We start from the raw sequence: 22,910 nt of genomic DNA, 5'->3' as shown, positions 1-22,910 counted from the left end.
AGAGCCAGGCATTAAACAATCAACTCTAACACAACCTGCATGGTCCCCTCCTGTGGGGAGGTTTGGAAAAAACAGAACAGGAGACATGGGTGAGTCTCTTTTCAGGATCGGAGGGAAGATGACCTTTGAGGTTTCTTCATAGAGTCATACCTTCTCAGGTAGAAAATGAAGAGAAGACAAGGAAAAGCAAACTATGGCAGTTTGTGTGCTTTGCTCTGTTCCCAGGAAAGTGGAAAGCCAGGTCCAGTTTCTGCAGTGTGGTCTTAGTGAGATGAGGTCTGTCAGTGGGCTGGGGATTAGATTTTAGAGGACTTAGGTAAGTCGTGCAAAACACGGTGTGTGTTAAGCCTGGTGGGCAATGGTGGGCTAAAGGAGTCTTCCAGGAGCAATATGATTAAGATAATTGCCTGAAAAGACCCCTCTGGCCACAAGGAGGGGGCAGGTTAAAGGGATCCAAAATTCTAAAAAGAACAGGTGGGAGGATCCAGGTAGGAGGCAACTACCATTGTTGCTGTGAAATTTGGTAAGAAATTCAACCAGGACAATGAGAAGTAACAGTTGAGGGGAATCAGGGTGTTTTCCAATGCTGAGTTTCGAATCAAATTGAGATCCAGGCCCGGAGGTAGGACAAGGTAGACAGCAAAACTGAGATGCTGTCAGCCTTTACAATGCAAAAGGTAAATGGACATGGGCCTAGCCCATGAGAGATCAACAGTTTGTTGAGAAAGACATTATTATTGTGTGCTTCTTTCCTATCAGGCACTCTGCTAAGCCATTGATTTAGATCTCACAACACAAGTAGTTTAGCTGCTACCACCATCTATATTTTACAGGTAAGGGTACCAAATCTTCAGGAGTGGAAGGCAGCCTACCTTGCCCCAGATTCTTCAGCAGAGTTTTCGGTCGAGCCCTGGAGCCCTGCTCCTAACCACTGGGATACGGTGCCATCGAGGCTGGATGTTACAATAAATCTTATGGTAGCAATAGCAGCAGGATCAACAGATTGGGAGCAGGCCAGGGGAAATAGCAACTAACTATGACTGGACAAGCCAGACACAATTTTTCTGTATTTTAAAGATGTTTTAAGGAATGAGAAGGAATTTTCAGGTAAAGAAACATGAAAGGAAAGACTTGCAGGATGGAGTAATCTGTGCAAGATCAAAGAATATGAAGGCATCCAGATGCTCAGGAAATGGTAACTAACTAACTTAGTGTGGTTGGCTTTATTGGAAAAACGGCTTAACTGGGGGCAACACATGACTATTTGCTTAAGTCAGCAATTCCACCAAAATAAATGAGCGTGTGGGTAGACAGGAACTCTTAGAAAATATCCTAAGTGATTTCCTTTTGGTTTTGCCTTTCAGTCAAGAAGCATTAATGTCCTTCTCTTCAGTTCCTGTGCTTCTTCCCCCCACCCACACACATACACCTGCCTCCTGCTACAAGGCATAAGAGCATTGTAAATGTTGTGTTAGTGGCCACATCCTTGGAAAATCGAGAAATCTGAACATTATTATTGAGAAAACACTCATTATAAAAAACATGCTATATGAATATTTATAGGCTAACACCTTCTTTCGAGTGTAAAGAATCATTCTCATGTATTTATTCTCTGTTTCTTTACAGTTCCTCCACAAATCATGAATATCTCCTCAGACATCACCGTGAATGAGGGGAGCAGCGTGACCCTGCTGTGTCTTGCTATTGGCAGACCAGAGCCGACTGTGACCTGGAGACACCTGTCTGTCAAGGGTAAGGCATTTACCTGTAGAAATTTCTTAGAAGTAGTATATTGAAGCCTTGGTTCTATTGTACAGCAGAACTTCAGGAATTAGAAAACAATGCTGCATTCTGACAGAGTCATGTAAAAGCAGAGGCCACATGCATCAGTTGCTGAGTATGCCATTCCAAAGGAAGACTCACAGAAAATTTTACTGAGTTGGTATTTTAGTCCTTTTTATGACCTAGTGGACTCATGTTTTCTCAAACTATGAAGAACAAAGATGCCATGGCAATTACTTCCAACAAATAAACCAATTTCTCAAGGTAAAGATTGTGTGAATTAGTCAGTAGTTTGTCCTTCCTTGAAGTAGAGTGCTAGAACATTAGTGTCCATTGAAAACTCTGATGCTATTGTGTATCCAGGAGGAAAAGGACCTCCTTGTTCAGCATTTTCAGGGTGTTTACCTGGAGCCACATGTGTTTGGCCTGTACATAAATAGTCCTTGGGTAGAGGGATGAAAGGAATGGTGAAATGCACCTGGGCCTGCCTCTACTGGGCCCTAATGACTGGTATAAAAATGTGAGTTATGATCACCTTCAACGTAATAGGAAGGGAACCAAAAGGACAAGTGACCATATCCCCTTGGAACTAGAACGTACTCCATGTTGCATTTGAAGAGATGGACACCAAGCCACTTGATATTTTTACACTATTGCTAATAGAAACTATAATTAATTTTAGAACTTATACAAGAAACAACTGGTCCTGCAGGCATTAGAAAATCTAAACATGAAACCCAGTGAGGAAGAAAATATATGGAATATGCTTATGTGTGATTTCAAAATAATGTAGCTCTAGAGAAAACAGAAATAAATCTTAGTAACCTTGCCCTAGAAATTTGATAAATTTGGCTTAGTGTTCTTTTCCTATAGCTGTCATAACAAAATACCGCCAACTGCATGGCTTAAACAACAGAAATGCATTCCTAGTTCTGGAACCTAGATGTCCATGGTGAAGGGGGAGTTGGGATCGATTCCTTCTGAGAGCTATGTGGGAGAGCCTGTCCCATGCCCCTTCCCTGGCTTCTGGGGGTTTGCAAGCTCTGGGGTATCTGGCTGTACAGCTGCATCAGCCTGATCCCTGTCACATCTCATTAAGGCCTTCTTCCTGTGGGCATCTCTCTGTCAATTTTTTTCATTTCATAGAGACACCAAACACAATGGATTAGGGCCCACCCTAAAGACCTCATCTTAACTTGATTACCTCTATGAATATTCTGTCTACAAATAATGTCTCATTCTAAGACACAGGAAATTAAGACTTTAAAATATCTTTTCAAGAGAGATGGAATACAACCCATAACAGGCTTTGTCAAAATTAAAAACACTATTAAAATGAAGAGACAAACCACAGACTGGGAGAAAACTTTTGCTGTACTTATACCTGACAAAGAGAATTTATATCTGGGCTACATAAAAAATTCTTACAGCATAATTATAACAACTCACCAAACAAAATATTTGAACAGACAATTCCCAAAAGGTGATGTATGAATGAAAAATAAGCACATGAAAATATGTTTAACATCTTTATCGTACAACTGAAAATCAAACAGTTAAAGAGATACCTCTATACAATTATTAGAATGACAAAAACTAAAAAAAAAATGACAATATTGACTGTTGGTGAGGATGTGGAGCAACTGAAATGCTTGTATGTTAACTTTAAGATGTAAAATGGCATAAGTCCTATGGAAAAAAAGTTTGGCACTTTGTGATACATTTAACATACAACCTAGCAGTTTCACTTCCAGATAGCTAGCAAAAATAACTGAAAACAAATGTCAGCAAATAAGCATTATACATAAATGGTTATAGTGGCTTCATTTATAATAGCTTTGCACTAGAAATCACCCAAATAACCATCAATAAGTAAATAGATAAATTTTGATATATTCTTGCAGCTGACTTCTCAGCAATTAAAAGAAACAAACCAACAAAATGGATAAATCTCAGAAACACTATGTGGAGTAAAAGAAAGGAGACACATACACAAATACATGCAGCACAAGTCCATTTACCTGAAACCTTGAACAGACACACTGGCCCACAATGACTGTGATCAAGCCAGTGGCTCCCTGGGGCAGGAGTGTTGGGAGCATCAACTGTAAAGAGGATGAGGGGATTTCAGGGAGTGAGGGAAACATTTTATATCTGAATGGGATGGATGAGTTAGTCACAACTATCAAAATGTATAATAAACATAAGTGCATTGCATTGTATTTTAATTAAATCTCAATAAAATTTGAAAAACTTAACTACAGATGTTACAAATAGTGACCTAAAATCTGCCCTTCTAATTTGAAACAAAACTCATGTGAGCCACGCTTACCCAGTGAGAGACTGGATTCATCACTAACAGCATCATCCAGGCTTTCACTCTTTCATTTCCTCCCTGCACATGGAGAATACGTGTTTCAGCTCCTGCCTTGTTATAGGGGAAGAAAATCTAATAAAGCCACCAACCACCACATAGTCTTTGTATAAAGCTTTCATATACTGAAACCCAAAATGTCAATATTATAAAGAAGCATTAACAAGAACATTACAGTATACATAAGGAACACCACAAAGGTCAACTTTAATATAAACAGCAATAGTTTGTGTTCCCAATGACATGAGCCCCATGGGAATTTTGCTCAAAGTCAGGGAGAATTTCAGATTTACATTATATACAAAAATATGTCTAACCTTCAGACCAATTTGTACATATTTGGTGAAGTCAGATGTTTTTATAAATGCTTAAAATCCCAAGTGCATTTATTTGATCCTAAATACATAGTTTTCTAAGCCTAGAAATCTTTTGAAAAGCACTTGGACATTGTTTAAGAGTTTTTAACAATTATTGTAGTGGTACACAGCTAAGATTCCCCTCTTAAAATAAGGAAGATTCATGCATATCCCCAACCATTTATATAATGTAATTTGCAATTCAGCCACAAAAAAATCAGAAAATCCTAAATTTAAGTTATCCCTCTTCTCTTTAAATGTCCCAGGCTATGCTGTACTTCCAAGTTGCTTTTTGTTTTTCTCACAGTCTTGGCCTTCACTCACTGTCCTTTCCCCTATTGTCTCCTTCCCTCCCCCCACCATGACATTCAAACATTAAACTCAAAGTATTATTTCCCAAGTTTGAAAAGCTTTGGGACCTGGAGGGCTTGCAAGTTTAAAAGCTGCTTCTGCTTGTGACTACCAATATTTATTTTTAGAAGGCTACTACTTCCCACTTGGAGGTGAGCAGTCTTTCAGAAGTTGTTTTAAATGTTCAGAAAACCAGCCAATAAAACTTGGAAATCAAACAGCATTTTGAGAACAGTTTACTAGTTAGTTCAGCAAGCAAGAATAAGAAATAAAAAGCTGTGATGACATTTCCCTGGAAATCCCAATGGGATTACTTTGGAGAATTTAACTCACTGGACATCTGTCTTCCCAAAATGCTAATGAAATATTTAAAATCTGTTGTTTAAATTTGGGGATCCATATAACAGAAATGAATAAACAGACTCTTATTTTTTAAAAAAGATATTTTGCCCTGGCTGGTATAGCTCAGTGGATTGAGTGCAGGCTTGTGAAGTAAAGGGTCGCAGGTTTGATTCCCAGTAAGGGCACATGCCTGGATTGCAGGCCAGGTCACCAGTAGGGGGTGTACAAGAGGCAACCACACATTGATGTTTCTCACCCTCTCTTTCTCCTTCCCTTCCCCTCTCTCTAAAAATAAAATAAATGAAATCTTTAAAAAAAATTAAAAAGGATATTTTGATGAGCACATTATTAAAGATTAAAAATAATGATTGTGCTATGGTTTAAAAAGACAGACTAAGCACATGCCTCCAATCCCTAGAAATTATGGGAAAGAGGTAAAGACTAATGACTATCACCCAGGCCAAGTGGCTCAGTTGGTTGGAGCACCATCTCCGTGCACCAAAAGGTGCATGTTTGATTTCTGGTCAGGGCACTTGCCTGGGTTACGAGTTTGCAACCAATCGAAGTTCCTCCTTCACATCAATGTGTTCTCTCTCTCTCTGTAGACACAGAGTCAATGTCTGTCTCTCTTTCTCTCTTTTTCTCTCTTTCAAGTCAATTTTTTAAAAAAGGCTAATGACTGTCAACATAAGAAATGTCTAAATATATGGAGTGTTTTCATTTATGAGTTTATTTTAGCCAAACTGAAGACAATTGTCAGGAAGCAAAATCTCAATGAATTGAGAAAATGCTCTGGAAAAGTGACAGTTTTTCCACTTCTTTTGTACCTCAGAATCCAAGGGGAAAACATAAGGAGATTCCATGAAATCCACTGGTGGTAGACTAGAGAGGCTGGCAAAAGCCAAGCAGGGAAATCTCTGAGATTGAGGGGACTGGATAAAAGCAAAATGAAGAGATGTGGACTTCTTTACACTGGTGGGTGTGGTAGAGTGCACAACTCATCTGTAAAGCACAGAGATGATTCTGGGAGAAGAAGAGGTTCTGGTGGGAGTGTGTGCCCTGAGGGATCTGGAAAAAGGGGTCGCCCTGACATTCCAAAGGTCTGTTCTCTTAGATGCACAACAACAATAGACAGGCTCACTTATGGTGAAGACTGACCTTTGTCACAGATGATGCAGACCTAGGACAGGATTGTGCTCCATGACCCCCTTTCAGTCAGGAAGTTTTGGTTTCAGACCATCCTGTATGGTTGCTTTGGTAGCTGGGTTTGTGAGGCCACCAGGTGGGCCTCCATGAGCTTGTCAAGTTTACTGTGTGGCTCCTTTTCGTCCACAAGACTTAATGAACCCATTATCACACTCAAATATGACAATGGTAAGCCTTTGGAAGCCAGAAATTAGGAGGAATCTCTGAAATATGGTAAGTAAATAGACATAGTAAAGGGAAAAATACCACTCAAAATACAGAAATATGATTAATACCTAAAATGATAGGTAATTGAAAAGGGAAAGATTTATGTTATAGTGTGCTGGAGAAGGGTTGAAACTGGCTGGGGCTGAGGTGGGGGAGGGGAACCTGGCAGCACTTGCCAATTTCCATGTTGTAAATACTTTCATCGTTGCCACTTTTCTGGGAACCCCTTTAAAGTCACTGTGGTATTAATGCTCATTTTCTCTTGAAAACAACCAAACAACACGCCTTTCTTCTGAAAGCAAAATGGAAGTTTTGAACAGGATTCCAGACGTAGATACAGAGACATCCAGCATGTCTGACCTCCAGGCTGGCTCTGCAGCTGGGGGTCTCCCAACCCGGCCTCCAGCTTCCTTGGCAGTGTTGACACTGGTGGCAGAAGCAAGGCGTTTCCAGAGGACAGCCGCCTCATTTCTGAGGGAAGCTGGGAAGTTGAGTGTTTCACAGGATCCTGGATTATTACCCATCGTAAACATCTCAGAGAAAAGTGCTGTGTAAACCCACATCCAGAGGGTTTACTATTGACAGAAAAGCTGCTGAGCCTTTGACTACACATTGATTCTTTAGCTTTAGATATAAATAGTCACATTTAATTTATTTTCAGTAGCAAATAATCATTTAAAAAAACACTCATTTATATAGACTTGCTAGAAAATATGGCACTTGTTTGACAGCCTTCACGCACGTGGAAATCTGTACTGAGTGACCTACACTTTAGGAAGTGGGATTTATGATGGAATGGCAGGCCCCTAATTCTCAAAGAATTTTTCACTGGAAAGAGTGGACAGATCCCAAAACACCCAGGTAAAGTGGACTGGCAAGTGGCCAGTGTGTTTGGGATACAACTGTGAAACAGAGGGGTTCCAAGAATTTCTTTTGTTCCCTCACAGAAGGGCCCTGGGCCAGCAATCATCAGGAGACTCAGGAGTGAAAAACCGTGAATAATATACAAGTTGCAGAGATGAGTGTGGTAGAGGAGACAGTCGAGGCTGTTGTAAGGAGGGTTGTCTTCCCCACCCAGGATGCCATAGTAATCCACGCTAATGCCTTATACACCTGCCTGCATTCCCAGTGACATATTGGGAAAGGCCAGATGTTTGGGGAAAATAAAAATTCTTCTTTTTTGTTTCTTCTCCATGGACGTATTAAGATGACAACTATTCACCTGTGAGTGTGTTGCTCCTACAATCTACTCATATACAGTCATAGCTGAGGGAGCGAGTGAATGAGTTCTTTCACAGAAGTGAATTTTCTGGGTAACCAAAGCTGACTCCTTTATGCATTATCTGAGTCATTTTTAATGGTTATGATGGTATTATGAGGAGTGTTTACTGTGTGTCAAGCCCTGTTATACATTTCACATGCTTTAACTCATGAAATGTCACAGCAGTTCTGAGAGAGAAGTGCTAATGATTGTTATTACACCTTTTTAATTATTATGCCTATTATTGTACGTATTCCTACCTCTGTCTCTGTTTCTTATTTCTTGACAGTCTTGGGTTATTCATTAGTGATTTAGTGTCCTTCTGGCCTACCTAAAAATTAGGAATAACATAGCAGTTTTATTTCTAATACCTAAATTTTGGAAACAACCAAAAGGTCCTTCAACAGATAAACGGCCAGACACACTGGTATACTGTGAAATGCTGTTTATCAACAGACGGGAATGAACTATTAATACACTCAGACTTAGATGGATTTTAGGGCATTATACTTAATGAAAAGAGTCCATTTCAAAAGGTTGCACACCATATTATTCCACTTTTATAACATTCTCAATTATGGCGAAACAGTAAAGATACACAACAGATCAGTGTCTGCCACAGGGTGAAGCAAGGGATAGAAAAGGGCAGCAAGAGGGTGGTGCCTTACATTATTATAGTAATGGAATAATTACATATTTTGATTGTTTTAATAGTTATATGAATCTATATGTGTGATAAAATGTCATGGAATTACACACACACACACACACACACTGAGTACATGGGAAAAATTAAAATCCAAATAAGTTCTACAATGTAATTAATTGCATTGTGCTCGCATCAGTTACCTGGTTTCGATAATGTACTTTAGTTCTATATGATGCCACCATTGGAAGAGCTGGTCATCTGTACATGGGACCTCTACTATTCTTGCAAGTTCTTGTGAATCAACAATTATTTCAAAATAAAAAGTTAAAAAAATAAGAATAAGGAAAATGAACATTAGTTTTCCACACATTATATACTTATGTAGGGATTTATTCTTTATAAAATATTTTTATATGCTTCATGTTAAGTGAGTATGCTGCAACTCTCTAAATTAGGTTAGAAAAAGAATGGTCTGCCTATTTCTGATGTAAGGAAATAAACTTGGAAAGGTTAACAAATGATGAGTGACTTAGAGCTAACTAAAGTGGTCAATCCGTGAAAGGAAACTACTTCTTGTTTCTCAAGTCTAAAGCTCTTTATTCTGTACAAAGATGGCTCCCACGGCTTGAAGTTGGGACAGGTATGATCTGAAATGATGTGTTTTAACAAATCCTGCTTGTTATCTGGGGCACCCAAGGGTGCCCACTGGCTGTGAGCATCACCAATGCTCTTACATTATTCTCCTAACTCCACACTTACCTCCCTATGTCTAGGGACTTTCTAGCTACCACCCAGAGTTTTTTTAAGAAAAGGACAGCCTCTAAATAAAAACCACATTCATGCTATTATTGTCTGCTGTAGGTCCCTGTTGTTTCCCTGCTTCAATTAAAATAAACCCGCTGAGACCTACCAACCTCATTTCTTTCCTAAGCCATCCCAGGTACAAGTTCCCCACCACTAATAGGAATTGCCCATTACTTGACCTGCTGTATCATCCAATCATGTTCCTACTTCTTTGTCTCTCTCCAAGGCAGCCAGGATTCTTGCTTCTTATCTGAAGTTGTGTTTAGAGCCTAATTAACCCTCAGAGTGTGAAAAAGAGGTGTCTGAGATGAGAAATCAAGGTTATACATATCTTGCTCAGTAGAACAGTTATGGGCAAACAAGCTGTTCCTCTCACATTTTTGCAAAGCAAATTTATGTTCACTAACTTTGGTTCTCATTGTAAATGAGAAGTGTGTGAAGGTCTAGCAATGCGCTTTTCACCATATGGGTACCCATATGTTTTCCCCCTTTGCTTGCGTACATTTTCGCTTTGGCATGCACATATGCCTGTATTTTTGCAACTTAACAATATTAAAACTAATCCCATTTATGCTCCTTTTGGGTGGGTTGATTGAGTCATAAATTCCTGAGAATCTCTTCCTTGGGAAGCTGAAGTTCTTTTGTATGAGCAGCAGGAGGGTAGAGCAAGCTAGCCTGGCAGAAGGATACAGGCAGCCAGCACCATTGTGTAGTTGATGCAGCTGATAACCCTGGCTCTGGCTCCAAACGGGAACTCTAACCCTGGGACTCTAGGAAGTATGGGCTCATACTGCTTTGCTAGTATCCCTCTCTTCTTTTCCAAAGAGAAAACCATTGCTAAGAACTAGATAATAATTCCCTGGGGTTCTCTTCTTAAGGGTCCAGGTGAAATAACTCACCTTAGAGCAAACAAATATGATATCAGGAAGTGTGGTTCTTGGCTGTGATCATATGAGTACTGTTCACACCCCTCCCACTGAGAAACTATGTACATCAGAAATGGGGCAGCTGGAAATTAGGTTTGCATTGAATTATGTTTAGCTTCTTCCCTGGGCTTTTTAGATTGTATAAATGAGAATGGATATTAATATGTATAATACCAAGTGAAAAGCCCAACTAACTCAATTGCAAAATTGGAATTGGACATGCAGCCTGATGTCCGTTGTAAGGCTATCTCTATATTTGTATCTTTTGCATTCATTTATTCGATGCATTAAGAATATTTGTTTGCCCCATAGCAACAACAGAAGACAAAATAGGCATGGCTTTTGTCCTTATGGAGCCTACAGTCTAATCAGGGAGATAGTGATTAATCAGATCACCAAGAATATGTAATTTCAAAGTGAAGTGGCTGCTCTGATGGGCAACAGAGCAGTCTGAGCCAGTCTAAGGTAAGTCTTTCCTGTGATAGTGCCACTTGCATGGACATAGGAAGAGTAACAGAAGTTTAACCAGGAAAGGGGTAGAGATATGTGTTAAGGCTGGGCTATGTGGAAACCTTCCAGGCAGGGAAAACAGCGTGTGCAAATTCCTTAAGATGAGAGGGAGTGTAGTTCTCCAAAAACAAAAGAACTGTGTTTTGAATTTGTAGTGAGCTGGCGAGACAATGGCTGAGACAGGGAAGTCAGGGGCCAAATCACTTTAAAGAAGCTGGTCTTTATTCTAAGAGCACTAGAAAACACAAAGAATGTTGCAAGCTAAAGAGCTTGGAAATGAGATGTTCATGTATCTGGATTTAACTAGGAACATTTCCTTTCTGATCTCCTCATTCTCTATGTAAATCTGACAAATCACTAAGCCTCTGTCTCAATTTCTCCATCTATAGACCAGAAAAGAGTTACTAATAATATGATTCCCTTATGGAGAAATGGAGAATGGAATTCGACAGCATCTATTCCAAATACTTTTTAGATTATAATATAAGAATGGATATTAGCATGTATCATAGCAAGTGAAAAGCCCAACTAACTGAAAAGTAAAATTAGAATTGGTAAGGCATCCAATGCTGCCTGCCGTCTGCCATAAACCCTTCTCAATGCAATTGCTGTACCAAATTATGCTATTGCAATCGGTTGGACACTGATAAAATTGAGACCAGCTTTACAAGTACTGTAGATCTAATTGGCCTCAGCAGTGGGTCCACAGTGACTCTTGCTGCTGAACAAAAATCATGGGCTTCTATAGAAAATAATAAGCAGCCTCGATCCACAAGAACAGACTGCAGCCCCCTCTGGAGATAATGTACTTTAATTTGAACACTGAGCTCCTTCATCTGGCCAGATATGGAAGGAACCTCAGAGAAGTTTATTTCCCTCCCCCAATTGGACGAGCACCCTTGATAGTAGATTTAAAAGACCTTTAGGACCAGCGGTGTGCACCTGCAGTCCTCGGTGTTCCTTTTTTCACAGCCATTTCCATGTCTTGCTAACAAACCTCTGTATCTTTAGGACAAAATTTCCTATAAATCACCATTTCTTTCTCAAGCTATTTTAAACTGGGTCACTGTCACTTATAGCTGAAGTAGGTCTGATTCAATTCAGCATGTGATGGGTAGGGTAGTATGAACCCAAGATGAACAGAACAGAGTCCTTGCTCCAAACACAGAGTGGGGGAGGGAAGACACCTGTGAGCATAGCATCACTGCAGTGTGGTTGGGGCCACCTCTTTCATATATGAATGAGACAGGTAGGTGGCAACTGAGGGTCCTTTTCAAGGCTACTATCTTCACCATGGGTTGGGGAAGTTTCTGGGAGTTGCCTATGGAGCTCTGGGGGATTGCTGAGGGGTCCCAATCTAACTCAGCTAGAACTGGGACAAGAAAGGCACGCGAGTTCCAGCTCTGAGTTATGTTGCAATCAACACCAGGAGGTTGTCACCACTGCTTACAGCCATGTGTGCAACATTCATTCAGGTGAGTACACAGTGTGTTCAGAGGGCTTCTCAATGAGTCACATAAACCCAGCCTTTGTTCCCCTACTCTGAGAGGAAACATGTGGTTTGTCTTAATTAACTGATTCATCATTTACTAAATTATCCTTGAGATGGTGTGCTCTGCCCCGGCCAGAGGTGACCACCCCTGCCTCCCTGTACTGAGGCCATTTGAGAGCAGTCACTGAGCTTACACATATGTGATGTTTAGCATCTAGCACAATGAATGCCTTGAACTTTAGAGTTGATCCAAAAAATGCCCATTGCATGAATGCATGCTTATTTGTCACCTTATACACCTTATAAATAAAACCTTTAAAAAAGGTTTTATTTATTTATTTTTAGAGTGGGAAGGGAGGGAGATAGAGAAAGAGAGAGAAACAGCAATGTGTGGTTGCTGGCGGTTATAGCCTGCAACCCAGGCATATACCCTGGCTGGGAATCAAACCTGCGACACTTTGGTTCGCATCCTTATACCTATCTTATAGAAGCCAGAGAAAGAATGGGTAAAGGCAGTGGGGATCTGCCCAGAGTAGTCCCCAGAGGTAGGAAGTACTACCTGTATGGCTAAGAGGAATTTTGACATATAGACTGAAGGCTGTGGAAGGCACTGAAGTTTGATCTATGTTAGGAGGTTGTAAGAGCTTTCAGCCTTGTCTAGAAAGCACTTTTCTTCCCTTTTCACTACCATTCCTTCTAGCCCGTCATTGCCCCAAAATTGCATGCTGCAGTAGGGACCAGGTAGTCTTGCTGCTGAGGCTTTATTTCTATCACATTTTAACCCAATCATGAGGCTTCCACCAGCCTAAGGCTCCAGATGGTGGTGATCCTGATTTAGACAGAACTCTTCAGTTCCTGACCAGCCATGTCCTAGTGGAGAACCTGGGACTGGGCTTCAAAACTCATTAATTCAATAAAGCGATGCATATTGAGAGTTGGGGTGACTTGCCTCAACACATACAATTCAGTTTGGACAAATTAAATGAGTGATTTTAGCATCTTACCATAATCCATTTGTCCACGAGACATCACACTTTTGTCTCTGTCTCTACAGACTATTTCCTTCCTGCCTTCCCATCTTCCTCAGAACCCATGCTGGGACTGGATTCTAGCTCCAGCAGGACAGCTGTAAAGATAAGACTGTATAAATGGTGCTAGCGATGGGAAATTCTTTCCTCCTCAGTTTAAAGGTGGAGACCAAGCAGGTTTAGCTGCTCCCTTCACATGCAATTCAGAGGAGTGAGGGACAGGAGAGAGAAACAGGCAGTTGCTTGGAGGATTTTAAAAGGAAGGGCTTGGGGCGCTTTGTTTTATGAATGTGTCAGCCTTGGAGAAGTAACCTCTGAGGTTGACCTTGGAGAGGTAACTTCAGATAGGTAACCTCAACTGGATGTAAGCAGGATCAAGAGGAACTAGTTTCCTAAGTGAAAATAGTTGACTGTCACTTTGAGTCTTGGCTTCCCAGCTGGGGGTTGTGATTGACTCACACACAAACAAGAACTGGAGTGGAGTGAGGAGGTGCAGTGCAGGAATTTCACCTGTCATGGAAGCCCTGAAGCATAGCCCAAGGATCCCCTACTCCATTGCCCTCCTGCAAACCTGTTACTCCAAGATGCTGGTCACTGTAGTGGTTTCTGGGTATTTTGCTCCTAAGGGAAATGTTTAGTCAAGCAAAAGATACAATCAGAACTCTGTTTTCCTAATTCTTTTCCTTCCTTCACAAGCTTTGCTCAGCTCACCTCCACTTCCACCCCATTGCCATCCATAAACGCTTCTATCTCAGCTCTCTGGGGCCTCCTCTGGCTCCACTGAGCCTGTGCTTATTTGTCCCTGCACAGCTGGAACCGGATGCAGTAATTACATCTGCCATGAAAGGGGCTATCTCCCTTGTGGGCAGTAAGGATGTTGCCAGCCCTGCTAATGATGGAATGGGCCTTTTCTTTCAGGCGTCATGGGCTGTGGGGAGCTCTGCATCATTGCAAGGCAAGGTATTTGGAGCTTTGCTTTCTTGGGCCATGTTGTTAACAAACCCTCTTCTTACTCTCCTCCCTGTACAGCACCATTCTCCAATTTTTATTCCTGACTGAGTTCCAAACTTACCACCACACCCCAGATACCTTTTGGGCAGCAATCCATGTCCCCCACAGAGGGCAGGGAAGCCATGAGATCGAAGGTGGTTTGGCTTTCACACTCTAAGTCTAGTTTAAGAATGTCTTGTATTCCTAGCACCTCTGGTTGCACCTAAGGTGTAATGTACTGAGAAGCCTCAGGTGTCAGCTCTAGCTGAAGTTACACTCCTGAGAGCCCAGACCTCCCTGGTCCCAGCAGCAGTCAGGAATGGGAACAGAGAGGCAGCACCTGTGCCAAGGCACCTGGCTGGCCTGCCTATCCCTGTCTGCTGGTGTTGCCACCTCCAGGTGCCTGACCTGTGCACTCATACCTCAGCTACTGTCATTCTTAAGACCTATTTATCATCCTTCAAATTGTCTCATTGGAGTTGCCAGTGGCTATTTCTGATCATTGGGAACTGCCAAGCCTTCCATTCTGGCTGGACTCTCTGGACTTCTGATTGTTTGCATGCTTTGACTACAAGTTTCTATCTAATAAAACATTGCAATAACCTTGTCATCATGATGATTAGCATTATCACCAAAATTGTCCCTCAAATTTTCTGACTTGCCACTTTTACTTAATTTAATTTGATTCCACAAAGGTCTTCTGTCAAAATGCAGACAGAAAAATAAATAAAATAAAATAAAATAAAATAAAATAAAATAAAATAAAATAAAATAAAATAAAATAAAATAAAATAATAAAATAAAATAAAATACAGGGACTACCATAAACATTTTATATAGAAACAGACACCTGGACTGGTTAAATTGATTGCAGATGAAAATAATATTCCTTCAATTATTTATTTATTCATGGACTTATTCAATCATTCAAGAAAAAAGTGGTGAATGCCTGCTATGTGGCAGCTGCTGTGTTTGACACTGGAGCTGAAAAGATAACTAACAGTATACTTTTTCTCAGTGAACTCACATTTAATGAAAGATACAGAATAGTAACACATAGTTATAACACAACATGGTACATGTATTACTAATACATTCTAAACATTGTGCATTTGTAAGACAGGATCCTTTAACTCCAACTGGGAATTATGGGAGAAGCAGCGATTCTGAAAGGGGAAAATATGGCTATTAAACGTCAAACAAGTCATATGAGTGAGGTGGAAAAGAAGAGAAATATCCCAGGCAATTGAGAGAGCCAGATGAAAGACCTGGAACTGAAAAAAGCCTGTTTAATGGGACTCTGTGAGCAGTTTAGTGTTGTTGGGGCATACAGCATGATGTTGTTATGACCAAAATAAAACCGTTGGGCCACTTGTAGCTGGGCCAGCTGTAACAGGGTAGTCCACGGGGGCAAGTCTGACTGCATCAAGAAAACGAAAGTGTTTTAAGGGAGGCTAACTCTCTACCAAAATTTTTCAAAATAGCCCCATCATGTGTTACATAACAGATAATAAAAGAGTTGAATTATGCTTTTTTTGCCAATCTTTTCTCTATTTCACTCCACAGAAACTCTAGGTGATCCAGTCTCTACTTTCTCACTTAAACTATCTATCTGCTCTCGTTGAGCACTAACTTTCTTAGGTTTTCAAGGTAAACCAATTTAGCTTCTTAACATCATTATCTGCATCTCTATGCCTTATCTTGATCCACATACAGCCTAAAAACCAAGGAAACATCTCTACTTTGCTGTACATGTTTTTATCCCCATGAAACTGATATGAGATGAGATTTAAGTAGTAATGGGAAACAAATCATGAACTATAAATAGGGAATAGAAGGTAAGACTATAGGTTCTTTATTAAATCAATATGCATTAGTTCATAATTTACATAAAATGTACCATTTTAAGTATAACGTGCTGAGTTTCTTTCTTCCAGTTTTATTAAGATATTATTGGTAAGTGCCAGCCAAGATGGAGGCATAGGTAGAAACTCTTCACTTCCTCGCACAACCAAAAGGAGGATAACAACCAATCTAAAATCAATAAACAACCAAAAGCACCCGAAAATCAAACTGCATGGGACTCTGACAACCAAGGAATTAAACAAAAAATCAAACAGAACAACCACACCAGTAAGGCAGACCCCACAGGCCAATTCAGAAAAACCCCAGCAAGGCAGCTGAGGGGTGGAGCTGTGTGGGAGGGACTGACTTAAGGGGAAAACTGAGACTCAGAGCTAACTGTGGGCTATGGCCGGGGTTGCCATGGTGGGAGATACTTCCAGTCTGACACAAGAGTCTGGTGGAAAGTGCGCTGGAGATAAGCAGGCGAGCTGCACCATTCCCTCTCTGGCCCCTCCCCCACGGCAGCAAGGAGGGTTACCCTGAAGGATGAATGCCTAAGGCCCCACCCCTTACAACCTATCAGCTGCACCAAGACAGATAAATATGGCCCAAATGAAAGAACAGAGCAAAGCTTCAGAAAAAGAACTGAGTGATGAGGAGATAGCCAACCTATCTGATGGAGAATTTAAAACCCTGGTGATCAAATGCTCACAGAACTGATTGAGCTTGGTCGAAAAATGAAAGAACAAATGAAAGATACCCAAAATGAAATAAAGGAAAATATTCAGGGAACCAACAGTGACAGGAAGGGAACCACAATTAAAAGCAATGATTTGGAACAAAAGGAAGAAATAAATGTCCAACTGGATCAGAACAAAGAAGTAAGAATCCAAAAAAATGAAGAGAAGCTGAGGAATCTCTGGGACAACCTGAAATGTTCCAATATCCGAATCATAGGGGTGCCAGAAGGAGAAGAATAGCAGCAAGAAATTGAAAACTTATTTGAACAAATAATGAAGGAAAACTTCCCTAATCTGGTAAAAGAAATAGACTCCCAGGAAGTCCAGAAAGCCCAGAAAGTCCCAGAGAAGCTGGACCTAAAAAGGAATGCACCAAGGCACATCATCATTAAGTTACCCAAGATTAAAGACAAAGAGAAAATCCTAAAAGCAGCAAGAGGAAAGGAGAGAGTTACCTACAGAGGAGTTCCCATAAGGCTATCAGCTGATTTCTCAAAAGAAACCTTACAGGCAAGAAGGAGCTGGAAAGAAGTATTTGAAGTCATGAAAGGCAAGGACCTACATCCAAGATTGTTCTATCCAGCAAACCTTTCATTTAGAATGAAAGGGCAGATAAAGTGCTTCCCAGATAAGGTCAAGTTAAAGGAGTTCATCACCAAGCCCTTAATATGAAATTATCTAAGAAAAAGAAGATAAAAAATATGAACAATAAAATGACAACAAACTCACAACTATTAACAAATGAACCTAAAAGAAAAGAAAAACAACAACAAAAAAAAGCTAAGCAAACAACCAGAACAGGAACAAAATCAGAGAAATGGACATCACATGAAGGGATTTCAGTGGGGAGGTGGAAGGGAGGAATAGAGGGGAAAAGGTACAGGGAAGAAGCATAATTTGTAGGCATAAAATAGACGAGGAGAGATAAAAATGGTATGGAAAACAGAGGACTTAAAGAACTTATATGTACAACCCATGGACATGAACTAAGTGGGGGGGATGCTGGAGGGGTGGGGAGCAGGGTGGAAGGAGGATAAAGGGGGAAAATTTGGGAAAACTGTAATAGTATAATCAATAAAAAATACTTTAAAATAAATAAATTTAATTGTCTTTAAAATGATATGATTGGTATAGAACACTGTACAAGTTTAAGGTGTACACTAAAATGACTTGGTACACATATGTTGTGAAATGACTGTCACAGTAAATTTAGTTAACATCCATCACCTCACACAGTTACAAAAATATATTTTTCTTGCAATAAGAACTTTTAGTATCTACTCTCTTAGCAACTTTCAAATATTCCATACAATAGTGTCAATTACAGTCATCCTGTTGTACACTATATTCTGAGTACTTGTTTATCTTAGAACTGAAAGTTCCCAGCTTTGACTGCCCCTAACCCCAATTTCCCTACCCCTTACCCCTGCCTCCTGCAAACAAAAATCTGATCTTTTTTCTATACACTTGGAGATATAGATAGGTAGATAGATAGATAGATAGATAGATATAGATATGTCTATGAATATATGCACACGCGTGCGCGCGCACACACACACACACACACACTTAGATTCCACAAATAAGTGAGATCACACAGTACTTATCTTTCTCTTTCTGAGTAATTTAACTTAGCATGATGCCCTCAAGATCCATCCATTATTGGTGAGTTTTGACAAAGTCATACATCTTTAAATCCACAACCCTAATTAAGGTATAGCATATTAGCACATTACCATCCATCCAACAAGTCTCCTTGTTTACATACCCAAACCTTATCCTAATTCCCAGTTTGAGTCAAACACAGATCTGTTTTCTGCTACTATATATTAAACTTTTTTCATACACACGTACGAATAATTATACTCTAGAAAAAATATTAAATTTTTGTGATCTTAGAATATGTACTCTTTTTGCTCTGGCTTCTTTCACTCAGCTTTTGAGTCTCATTCATTTTGTTGCATGTAGTTCTGTCTTTTCATTGCCGAGTGGCATTTCATTACATGAACATGCCAGCATTTGTTCCCTCATTTGCCAGTTGTTGAACATTTGGATGTTTCTGCTTTTTGATTATTATGAATAAAGTTGCCGTGAACAATTATGTACAGATTTTTTCATGGGCATACATTTTTCTTTCTCTTGGGTAAATAAATGCAGAGGGGTGGAATAAATTTATACTTAACCTTACAAGAAACTGCTGTGTTTCAAAGTGATTATAACATATTGCATTCCTATCAGTATCATACACACACTGCATGCTTACTAACATATGAGATCCTGTCTTTTAAATGTTATCTCTTCTAATCAGTATATCGGTTAAAACAAATCCGGTTTTAAATTGCACTTTTATTGAGAATCGTTTCATGGCTTTTTGGCCATTTATATAGTTTGGGGTTGTTTTTTTTAGGAAAGTGTTGGTTAAAATTTTTGACTATTGAGTTACTTACCTTCTAATTACTGTGTTATAATAGTTATTAACATATTCTAGATACATATCCTTTGTTATGTATATGTATTGAAAATACAATCTCTCAGCCTGTAATTTCTTTCCTCATTTTCTTAACGATGCTTCTCAAAGAGCCAAGGTTTTGTTTTTGATGAAGTCCGATTCATTATATTTTATAGTTCATTTTTTGATCTCATAAAAAAAAAGGATGTTGCTTGAGGTTACAAAGGTTGCCTCCTACATTTTATTATAGAAGTTTTAGAACTTTAGATTTTTGGCTATGTATAAGATCTGCATGATTTAATTTATGTGTATGGTGAGAGGTTAAGTCTCAAAAAATGAGATTTATTTTTTCTTTTTTTTAAATTTTAATCATTGTTCAAGTACAGTTTTCTCCCCCCTGCTCCCATTCCAGCCCACCCACCCACCCCTACCCCCTTCCCCCCATTACCCCCCACCCCTAGTTTTTGTCCATGTGTCCTCCAAATTTGTTCCTGTAAACCCTACCCATTCCCCCCTGAAATTCCCTCTTCTCTCCCCTCTGGTCACTGTCAGACTATCCCTATTTTTTTCTATTTGACTATTCAGTTTAATCCAACACTATTTGCTGAAAGTATTATTCTTTTCCAAATAAATTGGCTTCTTTGTCAAAATCAACTGACCATTTATGGGGTCTCTTTCTGAACTCCCTATTTTTTTCTATTAATCTATATGTTTATCTTTGTGCCATACCATACTATTTTGATTATGGTAGCTTCATAATAAAATTTCAAATCAGAGAGTGTAAGTCACCAAATTTTGCTTTTTCAAGATATTGACCAATCTATATTCTTTGTATTTTCACCAAATTTTAAAATCACTTTGACAACATCTACCAAAGAAAAAGAAAAAAATTTACTGGGATTTTGATTGAAAATACACTGAAATTATATATCAATTTGATAATAATATCTATCTTAATGATATTGATTTTCTAATCCATAAAATAAATTCTTCCATTTATTTAGGTCTTGTTAAATTTTTTCAACAACGTTTTTAGATTTCAGTGTGTAGTTTCAAACTCCATTATTTTGAATGCTATTGCTAAGGGTATTCTTAAAATTTTAATTGTTTATTCATTGAAAACATACAGAAATAAAATGATTTTCGTATGTTGACATTGCATCCTGGCAGTGTTAAATTTATTTATTAGTTCTAATATTTTTTAAATTACTTAAGATTTTTTAGATAATTCATCATCTATGAATAAAGAAATTTTACTTCTTTTTAACAATTACTATGCTGAATGTCTTTTTCTTTCCTTATTGTAGTAGCTAAGTTCTCCACCAACATAATATTAAGTATCAATAATGATAGCTGACATCCTTGTCTTGTTCTTGACTATAAGGAAAACATTTACTTTTCCCTATTAGGTATAATTGTACCGACAGGTGTTTCATAGATGCCCTTTATTAGATTAAAGAACCTCTTTTCTTAATTGCTCTTTTTTTTTTATGCTTGTATGTGAATGGATGGTGCATTTTTCTCTAATGTTTTGTTTGGCATCACTGAGATGATCATCTAACAAATTATACTAAATTATTTTTAATGCCAAAATTGCATTCTTAAAATAAATCCTGTGTGATCATAACATACTATCATTTCTTTATATCACTGGATTAAATTGGGCAATATTTTGTTAAGGATTTTGCATCTGTGTTCATGAGGGCGATTGTTCTGTGATGTTATTGTCTGGTTTTGGTATTCAGAGTAATCTTGTCCTTGTAAAATTAGTTGGAAAATGTTTCTTCCTATTTTTTTTCAGAAAGAATCTAAGTATAATTTGTATTATTGGTATTTTGAAGCAATATTTAATAATAATGGTTTAAAGAATATGGGTCTTTTTCCTCTTTGCAATAGAAATATTTCTAGTGCTTCCTTATTAGGTATGGTGCTGGCTTGAGAGAGCACTCTTACCACATTAAAGAATGCCTGTCTTTCTATTTTAATAAAATGTTTAGTTCACACAATGGTAGGTTTTATCAAATTATCTTTTTGACAAATTATAGAAATAATTATATGTATTTTTTATCAGTGTATATGTGAACAATTACATTACATTTTGTAATCTTGAAATATTCTTCCTGTTAGTACTTTCTTTACTGTTCTTAGTATTAATAGCGAAGTTGGAATGTATGTAGCTTATCACATTTAAGAAACTTGTTTGTAAGTATTGTTTATAATACCATAACTAAATTGGTAGAATTTCTATCTTTTATACTCTTCTTTATTTTAAATAGGATAAAGAATTGATGTTCCTTAAGAGTTTGAAAAAAATTGAATTTTAACTCATTCAGGTCCCAGCATAGTTTGTGAGTAGTTCTTCGGCAATTTTTTCTAACATGTTATTGTTGTTGATTTGGAAGTTTTACCTCTTGAGTTAATTTTGGAAATTTATGTGATCAATTTTGAAGAATATTTCATGGCAGTCAAGTTTATGAATATTTATGTTAATATATGAGGAGGCAATAGAAGGTACTATGTAAGATATATATATATATATATATATATATATACAACATGTAATTGGTACATATATATGTGCATATACATAGTATAAAATACTTTGTAAATACTATATACAGTGTAAGATAAATGGTATACATATATATCCATAAAGATAGATAATTCTGTTAATTCAGACTGTGTGAAGCCATTTTATATCATTTGTTTTCTCAAACTCTATAAATCCAAATGTGATTAATAACCAATTTTAATATAGTGTTTTGATGCATTTCTAATATATTTTGCTTTATATATTCTTGCATAAAGTTTAAAAATAAGTTTCACTATGATTTTATTTATCAATATAAGTGACTCCTTTTTTACAACTTAATGTTTTTAGTCTTATAATGTTATCTGACATGAGTATTATATTTCTTGTTTGGATTTTGTTAATGCTAAAAATGTTTACTCCTTATATTCCCAACAATCACCATACTGTTGTCCATGTTCTTGAGTCCTATTTCCTTTTTGCTCAGTCCCTCCACCCCCTAACCTCCCTCCACCCCAGGAAGCTGTCATCTTCTCTTCATCTGTGAGTCTGTCCCCATTTTCCTTGTTAGTTCAAATTGTTCATTTGACTCCACATATGAGTGAAATCATAGGGTATTTGTCTTTTTCTGACTGGCTTATTTCACTTAATATAATGTTCTCTAGGTTCATCCATACTGCTGCAGTGGGTAAAAATTCTTCTTTTTATGGCTGAGTAGTATTCCATTGTATAAAGGTGCCATAAGTCTTTTATCCACTCAACTATTTATTGGTGGACATTTGGGCTACTTCCACATCTTGGCTATTGTAAATAATTCTGCAATGAACATAGGGATGCTTATGTTCTTTACAATTAGTGTTTTGGGTTCCTTTGGATATGTTCCCAGAAGTGAGATCACTGGGTTGAAAGGCAGATCCATTTTTAATTATTTGAGGTATCTCCATACTGCTTTCCACAGTGGCTGCACCAGTCTGCATTCCCACCAAGAGTGCAAAAGCATTCCCCTATATCCACATCCTTGTCAGCACTTGTTATTTGCTGATTTATTGATGATAGCCATTCTGACAG

The 22,910-nt window shown here is 38.4% G+C and overlaps 1 protein-coding gene across 3 annotated transcripts in view; it reads left to right on the top strand.

Moving 5' to 3' along the window:
• OPCML (opioid binding protein/cell adhesion molecule like) overlaps positions 1 to 22,910 on the top strand; it is a 1,110,526-nt gene that overhangs the window by 987,672 nt on the left and 99,944 nt on the right. For all 3 annotated transcript variants that reach the window (XM_028528200.2, XM_028528201.2, XM_028528199.2), the window contains one exon: positions 1,627 to 1,752. In XM_028528200.2, the coding sequence (XP_028384001.1) occupies positions 1,627 to 1,752 (126 nt within the window). The remainder of the gene's footprint in view (positions 1 to 1,626; positions 1,753 to 22,910) is intronic.

This window comes from Phyllostomus discolor, chromosome 13 (assembly GCF_004126475.2).
Source record: "Phyllostomus discolor isolate MPI-MPIP mPhyDis1 chromosome 13, mPhyDis1.pri.v3, whole genome shotgun sequence".
NCBI lineage: Eukaryota > Metazoa > Chordata > Mammalia > Chiroptera > Phyllostomidae > Phyllostomus > Phyllostomus discolor.
The sequence above is the reverse complement of the archived record's forward strand: the minus strand, read 5'-3'. Positions and strand labels throughout refer to the sequence as shown.